The following is an 18,430-nucleotide window of genomic DNA, read 5'->3' on the forward strand; positions in this document are numbered from 1 at the left end:
CGATTACAGTACACGATACCACTGTGACATTAGTTTGTTGTACGTGTGTGGCTCTTCCAAAAGACAAAAAATAGCCGATTAAGATTTTATTAATTTTAATACAATCACACTGGTGCGAGTAAGTTCAGCGAGTCATATTATCAGCTGCTAAATTCAGATCTGTGATTGCTTGCTGGCGCTGAGTCAGAGATAGACGCGTTTATACAGCACTGCGTATTATAACCAATCACACATGATTCTTTTGAGCTTATTAAAGCATTGGCCAATCAGAGGCGTTCAGATGAGTCATCGCTAAAATGCCGGTGCTTCCTTCACTCGCTCACTGATTGAATACCTCTTTCTGGCGAATTCTCTCGTCAGAAACAACAAAGTGCAGATGTGTGTACGAATCTTTAATTAAGATATTGATTTCACAGTGTTAACAGTTTCAGTGATTTTAATGGGAGTTTCTGCGAGTGATTGAAATCTAGACTGTCAGTGAAAATGATCTTTAATAATGTAAATGTTATTTGCTCTTTTTCTGAACAATGAAAGATTAGTAGCAATATTTAAATCACATTAACTTTCAATGTTAAATTCACATTTAATATAAAGTCAGTCGTATTAAAAATATGTTATGGCATGACACCTATATCTGTTACTTAAGTAAACAGACAAGCTTTTATAATAAATTACATAAATTGGAGTAAAGGATGATGAAATATATACATTTATACACGCACACATATATTACATACATTTTATCTATATATCTAAATAAAAATAGGCTCAGTATATATGACCCAAAGTAACTAGTAACTAACTACTTGAGTAGATTTTTTATCCGATACTCTTGTACTCTTACTCAAGTAACTATTCAAGACTAGTACTTTTACTTTTACTTGAGTAAATATTTCTAGAAGTACTTTTACTTGAGTACAGTTTTTGGGTACTCTACCCACCTCTGTTTAGCGTACCGGTACCTTCATTTGGACATCTGTTTTAATAGAGGTTTTAATCCTTTGTCTGCGCCTCAGTAGCCCTGCAGTGTGCATGTGATTTAATAGCAGAGATATTTAAGTGTGCTGCATTAAATCTGCTTGTTTTAGCCAAGATTATGCTACAAGTTATTTCCCCATTAATTCCTTTATATTCCTGTTAACTCCCTTGGAAACTTTCCAACTTTGAAAATTCCCAGAATTTTGCAACCCTATTCATTGGCTTTGATAACATCATGAATTTATTGAGCATTGACTATAGCTTTTAAGCACAGCACTGTGCTGCAATGCTAGGGCTTTTCACCAAACAAAAATGATAATTTTCTTTATTGCTCAAATCAATATTACCTGTGTGCACTTGAGAACACAGTGATATTGGTAGGCACATCTACATTTGCAGAAATATAGGCAGATAATTTATTCAGGAGTTTGAGAATATATCACACATTATAAGCAATAGTAGGGCTAGTAACTTTACACTGTGCTGCCACTCTTTCCACCACTCCAATAGCACTAGGTAATAGCACACACATTGAATCAAAAGGCTTACTTATTTAAGGTAAACAACTCACAATTAGGAAGCAAGGGGGGAGCTCTCCCTTTGAGCAATGATCTCACATTGTGTTTCCTCATTTCTGCTCTCAGTCTCAGCATCATCTCCAGAACAGCAGCCAGGACTGGCCAGTGCTGCTACTGCTGGTGTCAGAATCACTGGTTGTTTCTGAAACTAGGGTTAACCCTAGGTTAACCCTAACCCTAACCCAGAGTGTCTGGCACTGAGTTCATTCTCTCAGTTGATGTTATCAATATATTTTGAAATGAATAATGACATCAATTGGAGGGCCCAATTAATTCGAATTAGGCTACAAAAAAAAAAAAAAAAAATTGATGGGATTTCAAAGGGCCCTCTCCCTAGACGGGGCCCTGGGTAGTCAGCTCCACTTTTCTTTTACTGTCTATGTTTTCCCCCCACTACACGCCCATGCTCCCTTTCTTCATTGTCCTCAATGTTGTTAGTACATGTACTGTTACTCATCTAAGTGACAGGTTTAATTAATGTATTTGTAATTATCTTGATAATGAAGAACATCGAAGATCTCACTTTTGGAGAAGACTGTTGATTTGACACTCTAAAAATGTAAGTATTACTACTCGAAAATTAATTAATTAATTACCCCATAATGAATTGCATCTTTTGCCCACCCCAACACTTACCATGCAATAATAAAGATAAATGCCAACCAATAATTATATAATTTTTTCCCTTAAAATGACATTTTAGTAAAAGAAGCCAAATGTATTTTCTTTTGTGACCCAGCTATACATGAATATATACTAGTTAAATAAATGCAGTTGATGTGAATACATCCATTTTCAGTCAAGCAATTAATACAGGAATGGATAAAATAGTTATATGTTATTGACTGACAACAAAAAACATGTCTAAATGATTAAAATAATGTATAAAAGATAGCATCACTGTTTTGGTGATTGTTAAGGACTGTATAATTGACTGGTCTTTGGAAGGTTGTGACCACCAGGGGGCATTGATTAGAATGCAGACGAGATGTTCCTTTTAGGTGTTTTATTGAAATAAAGGTTTAAAGTATATGTGTGTGGTTCTGAAATAGAGATACAGACATAAATCAATAAAAATGTAAACTCTATATAAATAACAAAGAATTATTACATGCCTAACAGGTATGTAATAAACAAACACAATCAAAATTAAATTATAGTTTTGTTATGTATGACTTGAATGCAGTGTTATAATAAATGATTATTACTAAGTAAATACAAACTTAGAAATGCAGTAGTATCCGATATCTCTATTCAAAGATTACTTTGCTGCACATTAACTACAACAATATACAACATGCCAAAATTCAGCTGAACATATAATAATTATGGACTGCAGAGTTACTCCTTAAATTAAACAACGTTACACATCGTGCAAGAACAGAAGTTATTTCAATTAAGGCACATAAGGTTTGCAGAGCAACACTTTCAGTAATAAACAGCATTCTCAACAATTAAACACAAGAGCAGTACGAAGCTCCGCCATTATACTGTACGACAATGAACAGCAACATGCCGCAACATTATTGAGGTAAAAGTGAGGTAAAAATAACAACAAAATTCAGTATACTTACTGGTAGTTGCACGCACACAATACTAGGAGCTTGTAAATAAGTACAGCGTCACTTTCTTATATTATTTATAAAAATAACACTACACAGTCTTTCAACGTCAGCGATCTCTTCCAAGTGTTTCGAAACTGAAACGAAAGCTGTCTGCTTCCGCGAGCCGCAGAGCGCAGTGACAATTCTGATTGGCTGCTTCTCAAACAGTCAGTTTTATCTGCCTGAAAGTAGTCGTCCTTCGTCACAATCACAATAAATGCATACATGTAGAAGTCAACAACACATGATACAAAGCTTCATTCAAACTTATTGTTCTAACAAACATGTATTTACAGATGGTGAACCCAACATCCTCCTGCCATCTGAACACAGCTGATACAGTTCTGCTGCTGCACTTCACAATCTCACTCTTCTCAACGGGGATGTCGTTGAGCAACAGGATGAAGAAGACCTTGATGACGGCTCTATGATCCACACAACCTTGAAGCTAGAGCTGAAGAACACGTGCAGGACAATCTGACTGCTGTGTCTGCTCCAAACTTTCGTGTGCCTGCACCCCATGAGCACGACTACCTGAAAAACATTTACACACAATTTACAAGAACATGCATTGATTTATTACTTTTGTAGTGGGCTACACCACTGAAGTGGTTCAAATTTATAAATAAATTATACATTTATCCAAAGTGACTTACAGTGCATTCAGACTAACAGTTTTACCTACCATGGGTTCCCTGGTAATCGAACCCACAACCTTGCACTGCTAACGCAATGCTCTACCACTTGAGCCACAGGAACACCAGTGTGTCTTTGAGAAAGGCTCTCTTCTCCAGGTTGATCAGGGGATTGTAGGCCCCTGTAATAAGAGCACTGTCAATTACTTTAGATAAAAGCTCCATCACATTTTTTGATGATGCTTTTGAAGCTTCTGAAAGTCAGCCTTCATTGTATAAACATTAACCAGCTGAACAAACTTTACCAAAATCACATCCTCAGTGTCTTGTGGTCTTTCTCTTGATGCTCTCACTGGCTCTGGGGTCACTGAGGATGAAGACACCACAGCAGGATCTGGTCCTGATGAGACAGTAAGAGCTGGAGTGATGGAGACTCTCATCTGTGACTCTCGATCATTTCCAGGATGATGCTGTGGTCTTCTCCATCGTCAGTACACACACCAGTCTGAAAACATTTTCATAACCTACAAAAATACACATACACAATACAAAAAGTCATTACATTATTCTTTTGTTTCAGGTTTTCCCTCTTTTTCACCTTTCCTTGCAGGTCCTGCTCCACCACAAAAGATCTGCAGCAAATGCACAGTAATCGAGAATAAGAAAAGAGGTGTAATAGTGGTTTAAAATTACATTAATTAAAATAAAATACAACTTAAGATTTAAAATGTTTCATTTATTTTTGTAGTGTACTTACACAAATCCTTTGATGGCAGTATTCCTTCATCAGTGTCTCTGCAGCAGATAAACACACATGTTGAGTTAATAACTAATGTAACTCACTTTTTATCCAACACAAATGTTCCTTAAATTATCAATATTGCAAATGGACAAATAAAATAGATAACTTATGTTTAGTTACTTTATGTAGATTTGTTTGTTAACATGACTCACACTCATCTATAGCAGTGTTGACAAAAGTGAATTCTACACAATATCACACACACATCACTCAGACACCTGTTTCATGTCTGTTAGATGTGCTCATCTCAATACTTATCAAACATTATCCAGTCAGATGATAAATAGACATTTTAGTAATAGTCTTCAAGAAGTATATATGGTTTATGTAAATCCACTATTGAGTCGTGTACTTAATGGAGCTCCCCTGTTAATTATGCATTATAAAACATGTTTACAGCAAAATCACAAATATACTATATTATGTAGGTCACAGACAGATTGAGCCTGTGAAACCTGGGGATAGCGTCTTTAGACCTTTTGCTTATAGGTTGCTTACTTTACGCCTTAGTTTTAATAAATTATTAACTCCAAAAACAATACCACTGTATGAAAATGACTTATACACTTCAATTTAAATAATTATTTCGGAAAAAAAATAAGATTCTCACCGTTGTCTCTCACAGCAAGCTGTCATATTCGTCTTCTTCCCAGTTTAACAGCGGTTGGCATCCAGCTTATTGGTGCAATACCGCCCTCTTCTGTTCCGGAGTGTGGATCAGATAATACGTTTTCCTACTAAAACGTACACTCTCACATTGTCCCCTAATATTAATATCATCTACACACACATCATGCATCAAATCCTGCCTAAAACCCCTGCCTCCCTTAAAACGTAATCAATATTCTACTCTGTGCCGTCATATTGCCAACAACTTGGTTCTGTGTGATTTGGACAACTTCTAGTTACGCCTCCTACTTTAAGTTACGCCCATTTCAAGTTACGCCCCCGTCTTGCAGTCTGCAGACGTACACGCTTGCGCGAACCCGCTACGAACTCCAGAACTGATTCAAATGATCCGTGATCCCCAAACTAACTCAAATGATTCGCGAACCCGCTTTGAACTCCCAAACTGATTCAAATGATTCGCGAACCCGCTTTGAACTCCCGAACTGACTCAAATGATTTGCGATCCCGCTACGAACTCCCGAACTGATTCAAATGATTCGCGATCCCCAAACTGACTCAAATGATTCGCGAACCCGCTTTGAACTCCCGAATTGACTCAAATGATTCGCGAACCCGCTACGAATTCCCGAACTGATTCAAATTATTCGCGATCCCCAAACTGACTCAAATGATTCGCGATCCCGCTACGAACTCCCAAACTGACTCAAATGATTCGCGAACCCGCTACGAACTCCCGAACTGATTCAAATGATTCGCGATCCCCAAACTGACTCAAATGATTCGCGAACCCGCTTTGAACTCCCGAATTGACTCAAATGATTCGCGAACCCGCTACGAACTCCCAAACTGACTCAAATGATTCGCGAACCCGCTCCGATCTCTCGAATTGATTCAAATGATCCGCGAAACCGCTCCGAACTCCCAAACTGACTCAAATGATTCGCGAACCCCCAAACTGACTCAAATGATTCGCGATTCCGCTACGAACTCCCGAACTGATTCAAATGATTCGCGATCCCCAAACTGACTCAAATGATTCGCGAACCCACTATTATGATTTGGTCCGCTTTTTGACGTTCGCTGGCGGACGTTCGGAGGACATTCATCTGAGACAGTTTGTGAACGTCCCTGTTTCATCCCTCATCTGCCATTTCCATTCCAACACTTGAAAAATTCAGTCCTTTATCTTTTTTCATCAGACCTGACCAGTGTTGGGCAGTAACTAGTTACATTTAACTAAATTACGTAATTTAATTGCAAAATAAATGTAGCTGTAATCTGTTAATGTAATGTAAACTGTAATTAAATTACAGTTAATTATGATATTGTTAATGATTACAAAGGGAGTTACATTTGAATATTTTCACACATAGCCTATACATATTTAAAATATGAGACACCAATGTTTCTGGAGTTGAAGACACAGAATATGACACGCTTATCACACATGCTTATTCCATAACTGTTTTATTTCCTATTTTGGTTTATGTAAATTATTTATTTATTTATTTTATTTTATTTTTAGATTAACTGGCTTTTTTCAAAGGCATTGTTAGATGCCAATGTTTCCTGTCATAGCTATGCAAAGATTTGATTTCAATCATTTGAATCAGTTTGGGAGTTCAAAGCGGGTTCGCAAATCATTTGAGTTCGTTTGGGGACCACGAATCATTTGAATCAGTTCGGGAGTTCGGAGCGGGATCGCGAATCATTTGAGTCAGTTTGGGGATCACGAATCATTTGAGTCAGTTCGGGGGCCTGTACCATGAAGCCGGATTAGGTGGCTAGCCAGCTATGTTTCAGCTTTCCGCCAACCCTGGGTTTTAGGTACTATGAAAGTAGCTCGGCTTTAATTGGTGTTCGTTGCCATGGTATCTTACGCTGCACGGCTAACCTGCTCTGGGGCAGGTTATGTTCTGTATTCAAGATCTCAGACTGAAGTTTGACCAATCAGCTGTGAGCAAAGAAACATATAGGTGACGTAACTAATTCCCAGCGTCTGTTCACTGTTGCAATGGCTTCACCTTTTCTCCCAAATCCTGTGGACATCTCCGCGCAAATTGTTAGACGAGCACTTCGTAGAGAAAGAGTTTTTAGGGACAGACAAATTCCATTTGACTTTCCTGAAACTTACTTGTATGAAAGATACAGATTTTCCGCAGAAGGAATGTCTTATCTTTGTGAACTTCTTGAGCCGCACATAACAAATGTGACTGGTCGAAGCCATGCCCTTACTGTACCGCAAATGGTATGTATTGCGTTGCGTTTTTTTTGCAAGTGGTACATGCTTGTATGCGGTCGGGGATGCAGATAATCTAGGGAAAAACAAGGTCTGTCGAACCATTCGAAAGGTGGTCCTCGCTCTGCAGGGGTACATAAACAGCTTCATTGTGTTCCTTGGACATTTATCGACCATGTCCATAAAAGAGGGCTTTTATAGAATTGCCGGTAAGATATCTTAATAGGGTGACATCACATGAACAAATTTTACATTTCACACTCATTTTTTTTTCGTCTTCAAAAAAGCATATTTCACACTTAGAAATCTATTATACAGTAGTCTGCAGTAGCTACCTGTTAAGAATGATTTTAAATATATATTTTTAATTCCTATGATAGGATTCCCTAGAGTCATAGGAGCAATAGACTGCACACATGTTGCAATCTCCACAGCTCTCGGAGAACATGAGGCAGATTATGTAAACAGAAAGTCCTTTCACAGCCTTAATGTTCGGGTAGGGCTACTATATAGCCTATGTGAAATTATTATTTTTTTTGCATTGATCATGAATGCATGATCACAAGTTTGGATGCCAAATGGCCTGGCTCTGTGCATGACTCACAAATTTTCCGTGAGTCTATTTTGTGTCAGCGCTTTGAGGAAAGCAAGTTAAATTTGGTACAGTACACTTTAAAGTTTTAATTTTAATAGCAAAACTTACACAATTTTCCCCTTTTCTGTTCTATGACAGGGCTTTTTGATGGCCTGTTGGTTGGAGATCGAGGTTATGCATGCCAGAGGTTTTTGCTAACCCCCTATCCTAACCCTCAGACAGGGCCACAGAACCGCTTCGATGCGGCCCTCAGTAACACCAGGGTCAAGATCGAGATGACCTTTGGCATCCTAAAGGCACGTTTCAACTGCCTTAGGTGTTTAAGATTGTCACCAGAGCGGGCATCACAGATAGTGGCTGCATGTGCCATTCTGCATAATATAGCCACTATCAGAAAGGAGCGAGTACCACCACAAAACCAGCTTCTCCCTGATGAAATTGACCCATCACACTTGACCACCCAGCTGGCGCAGCTGTCAGAGATGCAATCACAACACATTATTTTACTTAATAAAAGCACACTGACACTGCAGATATGTCTCAAACTGTTTTATTGGTCATCATGTGGCTAGGGGGGAAGAAAGAGAGCAAGAAAAATTACATTAATAAACATTCATAGTGTTCATACTAAAGGGTTACTTGGTTAAAAAAAAAGTTCACATACTGAGATCTGTTTTTTTCCAGCTGTTTGATCTCCAATTCAATTTTTTTAATTTGACGCCTCCTCAGCTCACGGTCTAGTTCTAGAATCCTTTTGTAAAGGGCCCTGACGGAGTCTGTTTCCACCTGAAACAATTCCACCACAAACAATCATTACATGTTTTCTGGAGGTTGATCAAATCACAAAAAGTGGCATGACTTTCTACAAACACAGGGCTGACTCATTTATGTCAAGGGTTTAAAGCATTACCTTGTTCACATTCCTTCTATAGCCCATTGAGGTAGAGGCTTTCTGGGGCAGGTTGTGAAAAATCCTACAAAAGAGATTTGTAAGGGCCAGTCCCATAAACAAAAGAAATATATTTTCAAAATATGTTTTGGAATATGCAAATATTTGAAATTGGCCCAATAAATATATTTCACACTTAACATAATGTATTTTTGTTATATTTCAGAATATATTTCAATGTATTTTTTTCTGTATGGGTCCCCAAAAGTGTCAAAATTCCAAATACATTGAAATATATTCTGAAATATAAAAAAATATATGATGTTAAGTGTAAAATATATTTATTGGGCCAATTTTAAATATTTGCATATATTCCAAAATATATTCTGAAAATATATTTCAAATATATTTCTTTTGTGTATGGGGTCACTTAATTATGACATTTAAATGTGTGCCATAATAAAAAGCTCAGTGCATTCACCTCAGCAACTGTCTCAGAACACACAGACAGAGTGTCTTCATCGTTTGGTTCACCCTAATAAATAAAAGGCCAATGTAAAGCATAACTGTTATAAAGCAGGTTATGTTTGGTGTTATGTCTGCTGCATACTGACCTCTGTGTGGGAGACACAGCATGTGTGCTGGCTTCAACAGGGACACTGTATTTCCCTCTACTGCAGAACAGAGTCAGCCATATTTAACTTTTTAAAAAAACATTAGTAATGCATTGTACACACATACCCAGTGTCACTTGCTTAGAGGAGCCAGCACCAGGGTCAGACTGTACAGCACTTCCAATCCCATCCATAATCGGCCGCCCCTTATTGTTGCTCAGCGCCAACACCTCCGCCACAATGTGATCTTGAGGAGGTGGCCCTCCCCCAGTTTTCATCATTTCACATTTTTTTCTGTTTGCTGCAAACAAATGTTTGTGATTACATGTTCAAAAAAAGAATAAAAGGTTATGGTAAATACTCACCACTTATATTATATTTTGTCTTGATCTGCTGCCAAGAACGTTTGGAGTTGGGGTTGCATCTAAAAATCAATGAATATCAATCTTTCTGAGGATGTAGAAGCCTATACATTCACATTTTACATACATCTACACACACACGTATGTATGTATATATATATATATATATATATAACACGAATACATTTTCATTTTAGCATTTAATACATTTTTAATATGATTAGCCTTCATAATGTACATTAATTTTTTAACCTACGCATTAACGCAATCAGCAATCTTCCAGATTGTTCTCTTACTTTGGCAGCAGATATAGTGTTACTGCGTGCTTGAAAAATACTTCTATATTCTTCATATTTCTGAAGAATTATCTCTTGCTCCTGCGCGGAAAAATATATAGCTCTCGCTCTATCCATATCGAACGCGATTGGTTGTTAAGTCTCGACGTCACTCTTTTATGCACGCGCGCGTGGATTAATCATAGCTTAAGGATCAAAGCCTGAGTTGACAGAGAAAGTTGATGAGCTGCGTTATGGTACCAATAAAGCCTGATTGCATCGGTTTGGTTTTGTCGACTCAAAACCAATCCTGTAACCCCGAGTTTGTTCAGCTACCTTCATGGTACAGGCCCCGCGAGTTCAAAGCGGGTTTAAATACTTTATTGAACAACAACAATCAACACAAAGTGTTCAAAAGGATAAAAACACAAAACGCCATAGACTTATTTCCATTGTGGTCCTTGAGATGGAAGATGAGTAACAGTACATGTACTAACAACATTGAGGACAATGAAGAAAGGGAGCATAAAAAAATACATATAAATAAACAAAAAACACTAATAAAAACACACACACAAAAATAGACTAAATTCCCAAAAGACAAGCAGATAATACAGTATTCCTACTACTTCAAGGATTTCTATTTCCTTTCTTTTTTCTTTTTTTTTTCTCTCTCTTTATAAGTTTAATAACCAATTTTTTTATTGAAGATTAAAAATGATAATAGGAAGAGCTCAACAGTTTAAGGTTTAAAGGTAAACCATTCCACAAGACAGCTGCAGAGTATAGGAAAGAGTACTTTCCCACACAGCTCTTAAAGCGACAGGGACTGTAATCAGTGGGACTCCCCCGGTGCAGTAATTGTGCATATCACTAGTTTTTGAAAAGTAATCACATAAATATATGGGTGCCAGATTATTTCTTATCTTATAAACTAAACACAGTAGTTGAGAAACCCTCTCCTCCACTCTGAGACTTGAGAAATGGTTAGGAAGAAGATGAGTAGGATGTAATTTAAGGATGTAATTTACGGTTCGCGAATCATTTGAGTCAGTTTTTTCTAAGAGTGTGTTGTCATAACGTTCACCTTGGAGATTGAAAATGTTTCTTTTTTGAGACCCCAGGAGCCCAAATTCAGACCCAGAACAATAAAACCCACAGAAGAGGTGGGAGTTCAAAGGAGGAATCTTTATATTACCAAACTGCAGGGAGAGGAAGAGTAGATATAAGTCATGATCTGCAAGATTAACCACAATCTGATGTGATCCGACCACCTCAGAGAAAACCAGTGTTGAGCTGCTGCAAGAGCTTTAGAAGCACAGCAGCTGTGGTCAAAGAGTTCTGGTGTGTTCTGATTGGTGGATGATGATGATGTGTGGAGAAAGACTAGAGCAATCAAATAGTGAGAGAGTGATCTAATTTTTTTTTTTTTATGTAACAGCATCCCTCTCTGGAATGAGATGGACTTTGCCGTAGATGGAGGAGCTGAACACGCAGTACCATTGAAAGCACGAGTCCTGATTGTTCTGGTAGTGGTGATCTAGTCTAGTGTATTTTGTCTCTGATCTATTACCCACAGTAGATGGCGGTAATGCTCTTTTTAAGAATGCGAACCGCCAAATAAGCACAAAGAAGAAGAAGAAAAAGAGAGAGTGATCTGCTCACCCGGTTATGTTCGTGGATGTTTCGACTTGGAAAGCAGTTCGGAATGGAAATATTGATATTTTATTTGTTAACAACATACTTTTCGTACCTTAAAATCAGTAAATGTTATGAAATTAGAGAACTAAGCCAATAGTAGCACTGGCTGTGTCATTTGATTTGGATGGGAACTTCAGATTGCGTGTGAATCATTTGAGTCATTTTGGGAGGTCGGAGTATGGAGCGTGAATCATTTGAACTAGTTCGGGAGTTCGGAACGGGATCGCGAATCATTTGAATCAGTTCGGGAGTTCGTAGCGGGTTTGTGAATCATTTGAGTCAGTTCGGGAGATCAAAGCGGGTTCGCGAATCATTTGAGTCATTTTGTGAGTTCGGAATATGGAGCGTGAATCATTTGAACCAGTTTGGGAGTTCCGAATGTGTTCGTGAATCATTTGAGTCAGTTCGGGAGTTCGTAGCGGGTTCGCGAATCATTTGAGTCAGTTCGGGAGATCAAAGCGGGTTCGCGAATCATTTGAGTCAGTTTGGGGATCGCAAATCATTTGAATCAATTCGGGAGTTCAAAGCGGGTTTGCGAATCATTTGAGTCAGCTTGGGGATCGCGAATCATTTGAATCAGTTCGGGAGTCAGTAGCGGGTTCGCGAATCATTTGAGTCAGTTCGGGAGTTTATAGCGGGTTCGCGAATCATTTGAGTCAGTTCGGGAGTTTATAGCGGGTTCGCGAATCATTTGAGTCAGTTCGGGAGTTCAAAGCGGCTTCGCGAATCATTTGAGTCAGTTTGAGGATCACGAATCATTTGAATCAGTTCGGGAGTTCAAAGCGGGTTCGCAAATCATTTGAGTCAGTGCTTTAAGTGGGCCGGTACTGCACTCAGTACCGCCATTTCCAAATATAGCTATTGAGCGTACCGCCACCTCTCCGTGCGCCCAGAACGTGCTTTTAGCGAACCGGTACCTTCATTTGGACATCTTTATTTGGAGGTTTTAATCCTTTGCGTGCGCTGCCGCTTTTCAGAGCGCCCTTCACAATGCACGCTTCCTAATTCGTCCCACCGAGAGCAGAGACTACATTACCCATACACCCTTGAGTTTTACAAGTGACAAGCGCATGCGTCGCTTTTGCTGCTGTCAGTGTCAACAACTCAACGTGTCCGGAGAGGGTGTGTGAAACGCGTACACTCAGACGCAAGCTAATGAAGTAATGCAGTAGCTCTTTCTAAGGGTATTTTTTCCAAATCCTTTAGCACATTTTATTTGTGTTCAGTAGCTCTTTCTAGCTCAAGCAAATCCACAAACTAATAAAAGGATTTATTATTAAGGTCGCCTGTTGACTGCTGTATATAAAACCCCTTCAATATAGTTGTTGTTACCTCAGGGAATGAGGGGAGTCATCAAAAAGAAATGGGTCAAATAAAGTACCTGCACCTCTTTTGGGCCACTTAAAGCACTGAGTGTAATCAATTATTACAATTATTAATATTTCTTATTATTTTCAGCATTGTGGTTTTATTTGAATTTTTCAGGATTCTTTGATGAATAGAAGGTTCAATGAACAGCATTTATTTGAAATAGAAACTTTTTGTAACATTATAAATGTCTTTACTGACACATTGTATCCATTAGTTACTTTTATTTAATTGCTTAGACACTAAAAGTGATACTTGAGGCCATAGTGAAACCATTCACTCATAAACCTAATCTTTAGACCAAGTCTGCAAAACTATAAGCACATTACACGCTTTAAACTCTGTTTGATATCGTAAAACAAACTTCTAAACACAGTTTTTAACGTTCCATCATTCAAAACACATTGATTGATTGAAAATTAAAATGAAAACTAAGTGGCACAGTGTTTTAATAGATGAATGTGAGATGAAATTACTGCATATTGCATCATCACACGGTCCTGTTAAATCAGGACTTAAAATCGTTTCAGCACAACAATTCATAATGTGATATTTTTGAGCTTGAAATATACTGTTAGAGAGTTCAAAAGTCTGAGAGTAACACATTTAAAAAAAGGTAACCTTGGAAATAAAGTTTTAGAATTCGAAAAAAACAAACAATATATAATTCTGTAAAATGAAGTTTTTTTTCATGTAGTACAAACGAAATCTTTACTAAATGACAGACAGCACAGAAAATCTGATTAAAAGAGATAAATACTGCAAAAGAAAAAAATGCGTTTTCACTAGGTGATCTCAGACTTTGAGGAATTTTTAAATACTCTTTCTTAATTTATAATTACACTCATAAATGTGTCTTTAAACTATAAAATAAAGCAAATTGCACAAACTAATAAAAATTAAAAGACATTTTAGTGAAAACTGTTTTTCCCTGCATTTTGTAAGCACAAAACTTATATTTAAGCACATATAACTTATATTATATTTAAAGTTGCAAATGTTCACTTTAAAAAAATCATTATGATGCAAAATGAAGGTGAAAGATTTTCCACTGATTCTCCACAAGTCCTTAATTAAATATAAACACATTTAGTATAATACATGGATAAAATTGCATCAAAGAAATTTAATGCAAAAAAGAGCATTTTCTCAGAGCTCTGAACCCCACTAAATATATTCAGTAAAAGTATTTTAAAATATTATTTCTTAATTCGTGAGCCTCACAAGTGATATTAAAATAAATATCCACGTAACAACACAGTTTTGTGAAAACTCACAACGTGAGCACAAAAATAAAAAAATGTAGAAACATCGAGACAAGCATTCAGCTGATTTATTGACTGATCATCATTTTTAGTATTTTGACATTTCAGAGAACACAATATCATCTTCCTGTCATTCAATCACTCTCTTTAAAACATAAAAACACTTGCATCTAGTTTTCCAATATCATTTGGATAATTAGCATTAAAATGCCTCTCATAAGTTGTCATGAAAACCTAAGTTGCACTTTCTCTGAAAGTTTGCTTCATTTATTTCCACGATTACCAAACTGTGTGGTTTCATTAGAATCACATTCACATGCAGATTTGGGTTTGAGCTTATAAAGTGATTCACAAAATGATTTGCAATCAAAAAAATATGAAGTCTAATCTTCCCGACAACGAAAAACAGCAGCATTCTATTTACAATCTTTGAATATATATGATAATTTCAGTGCAAAACGCAACCGATAAGTGCATTTTTAAAAAATCTCACACATATTCTGTTCTCCCGTGTGGAGACTGTTGTGGATGCATCATCTGAGCTCTATGTAGTGCTAAGGATTGGTCTAGCGAACACGTTTCGTCTTGCATAAACAAACAAGAAGTGACCAACAAGAAACCAGCCACCAAATGCAAAACCCCAGCCGTCCATCCAAGGAAAAGCGCATCGCCGAACTCCCACCGAGGAACCACGCTTGGCACGCTTTGGTCGAAGAACCGGAGAACCGTCAGATGTGCCACATACGAGACCGGCACGAGACCGAGGACACCTGCGACGATGCAGAAGATCCCGCCGAGCATCTTCAAGTTCCTTCTGGCTTTGAAGCTCTCCGTGCATCTGCAGCTGTTCACCAGGTTGATGCCTGGGATGGCGAATAACCCGCCGATCAAACCCGTCGCCACAGTGGTGCACATCAGGATTCGTGCCAGCCGGATGTCCGGTGGGAGACCTAGAAGAGTGTTGTATGGCATGCACTCGGTCATCCCCAGATCCTGAACCACGCAGGTTTCCCACAATCCCAGCTGGAAGCTCTCAGTGGGCAGGAGCTCGGTGGAAAGTGTGAGCCATTGTGGCATCATGAGGGTGACCAGCGAACACAAGCAGGCGGTCAGCAAGAAAAACACACCCAGCAGCTCCAGAGTCTGTAACACAGGCTCCATGACCACAGCTCTAGTTAGTAGACTGAGAAGTGCAGAGAGCTGACAGCAATCATCTCTGAATGGGTGGGAAGATCTCTGATTTCTCTCAGCATTGAGACACAAACAACAGCAGCATTCACCCAGTGATCTGAAAAGTTACTTAAAAAATAAACTACAATATGGCATTACCTAGGTGTCCTCCACGTGATAGTCAAAAGCATAATATGTTTTAATGTTTACCAAAAGTCTGAACACTGAACTGTCGCACCATCAGTGCCATAACATAAACAGTGTTGGGGGTAATGCATTACAAGTAACGCAAGTTACGTAATCAGATTACTTTTTTCTAGTAACTAGTAAAGTAATGCATTACTTTTCAAAAAAATATATTGACTGACAAGTCTCGTGTCCCCATATTGGGAGAAATCGGATAATACAGAGGTGATGTGTGCGTTGTGTGAACATGATGTAGTTCTAGACCAAATGTGAATATGCATTAATTCATCCCACTCACAAAAAGTAAAATAATACAATATTTGAATGCATCAAAATGAATTAAAACCCAGAATATGATGCAAACCTGCAATCATTAAATAACACAATTGTATCTAATCCTATTTTATTAAATAATGTCTTTGCTGCTGTCCTTTGATTATCCAGTGCAATTATACTCACAAGCAAAAATGACTAGATAAACTAACAATTCATTGTTTTTTGTTGTTGCTGTTGTTGTGTTGAACCTTCTTCTCCTGTGTTCTACTGTAAACACGTGTTTTTTTTAATGTGAAAGGGATTTTAACATTTGCTATAAAGAGAAATTCTTATATTTAAAAACAATTAAGCCCTGCTCATATTAAAAAAGCAATGCGAAAGTAATGCAAAAGTAACGCAAAAGTAACGTAACGCATTACTAAGTGACGTAATTAGTTACTTTTTTAGGGAGTAACCCAATATTGCAATGCATAATTTTTTAAAGTAACTTTCCCCAACACTGAATATAACGCCTAATGAATCCGGAGTAGCCAGGTGTTACAAGTTCAAAGAAAACTCCCAGTTCACTAGATGTAATTACGTTGGTATCGCATAATTAAGGGAATTACAACATGGCGTGAACACATCTTTTGTTTCATATCATAATTGCCATGAAATTCACATGGGGAAAAGGGAAAATACTTTCAGATAAAACTCTCCCACGCTGCTCAGACAATGGTCCACATGTTCCAAAGACTTGAATTAGGTCTTTGATTTAGTTTAGAAGAAGGCTTGATGACTTTCAGTTAACTCAGGATCACAAAGAGCCCAAGAACTTCAAACAACTGACCTTTGTTTCGACGCTTTGACATGTCCAAAATCCAGCGACTAAATTGTCACAAACAATAATTTCAATCAAACAATGATGTATATGTGTACATAACTACTGTTATTGTAATTTGGGCTGCATCTGAAATAGATCACACCATTGATATTACCTGAAATGTTAAAGAAATATGCTAGAAAAACACATGTAAGAATAGCTGAAATGTTTAAAACATACAGTTCAGCGGAATGATAAAGTATAGACTCTTTAACTTTATGTAGTTCTGCTGTTTTGTGTTCATCTGCTCGTTTTTACTTTGACTATATCACTCTATACAGACTAATACAATCAGATACAACAATAATTTCACATATTTATTATAATATGCATTTATAAACTGAAAAATAACTTCAATGGTACGAAAGACTGAATGTTTCTATTGAACTCCAGATCAAACTATTTCAAATATAGTGAATTATGCTACAAACTCCATCATAAAGCACAGTGTTTCCATATAACATGTATTTTGAGCTGAAGCTCATCGTATTAAGGAGTTTTACACTAGTTAGCATTAACTGGCTACCTCACATGAATATGTTCATTGATTTGATCTTTGAAATGGAAAATTGATGTTTTATTTGTAAATATCATAGTTGTTAGTGCATAATTCAGTTAATGTCATAAAACTCTGGTTTAAGCCATTAGTAGAGCTGAGAGTGTCAAGTAAACATGACTGAAGGCGCGAAAAGAGGAAAAGACAAACCGAATCAACTGAGTCATTTACGCGGGAACCGCTCCGATTGATTCAAATTCAAACTCGTGACCTCGATCATAAAGTTCAAGTGGTTCAAAAGCAAAAACAAGGCCAAGAGCTATTTATTTTTCGAATTTCGACATAATTTGTAATGATTTTAAAAAGCACGTAGTGATGGGTGATGGATAGCCTACACAGCTTTTTAAACTCAGAATCCGTTAAACCATTGCCTCGCAAAATGATTCAAAGCGATCGAGTCAGATCGCGAATCATGTGTTTCAGATTGGGACTTTATCATAGACAGTAAAAGAAATGGACACAGCTACCCCATTGGATTCAACGGAGAAAAATGAAGTCAATTAGAAGCACGCACTTCCTGGGGGTCGGGCGTACTGCGCAGACTCAAACTGAGCTTGACAACCTGTAAGTCTTCTAATCGCTGTGCCAATAGAAATCTGAATCACCCACCGAATCTTCCAGAGAAGGCGAGCGTGAACAGGAGCAAATTTTGGTATGTATTCTGATTAATTATCTCCCATGACTTTATGCCTCCACGTCCCCCCCGATAGCCTCATAGACAGTAAAAGATTGCCTGCGAACTTCTCCTCCTGTCCATACGGTAATTTCTCTACTGTGCGACAGAGAGTCGCAGGTTATGACGCAATCGTTAGCCTATTTTTTACAAAAACTGCTTCTACGGGACC

General features: G+C 37.7%; 1 protein-coding gene, 1 long non-coding RNA gene and 1 pseudogene across 2 annotated transcripts; 1 reads left to right on the forward strand and 2 right to left on the reverse strand.

Annotated features, from left to right (window-relative positions):
- Positions 1–3,390: 3,390 nt before the first annotated feature.
- LOC132126756 (uncharacterized) lies at positions 3,391–4,613 on the reverse strand. Its single transcript, XR_009427444.1, has 3 exons — positions 4,553–4,613; positions 4,358–4,427; positions 3,391–3,694 (listed from the first exon to the last, which is right to left on the reverse strand). It is a non-coding gene; the product is annotated as an uncharacterized LOC132126756 (long non-coding RNA).
- A 2,424-nt stretch (positions 4,614–7,037) lies between these two features.
- On the forward strand, positions 7,038–8,572 carry LOC132126198 (putative nuclease HARBI1; annotated as a pseudogene).
- Positions 8,573–14,593: 6,021 nt separating this feature from the next.
- Positions 14,594–15,696, reverse strand: LOC132126673 (putative claudin-24). Its single transcript, XM_059538095.1, has one exon. It carries the CDS (start codon positions 15,694–15,696, stop codon positions 15,025–15,027), a length of 672 nt encoding a protein of 223 aa, XP_059394078.1. The 3' UTR covers positions 14,594–15,024.
- Positions 15,697–18,430: the final 2,734 nt, after the last annotated feature.

Source organism: Carassius carassius, chromosome 44 (assembly GCF_963082965.1).
Source record: "Carassius carassius chromosome 44, fCarCar2.1, whole genome shotgun sequence".
Taxonomy (NCBI): Eukaryota; Metazoa; Chordata; class Actinopteri; order Cypriniformes; family Cyprinidae; genus Carassius; species Carassius carassius.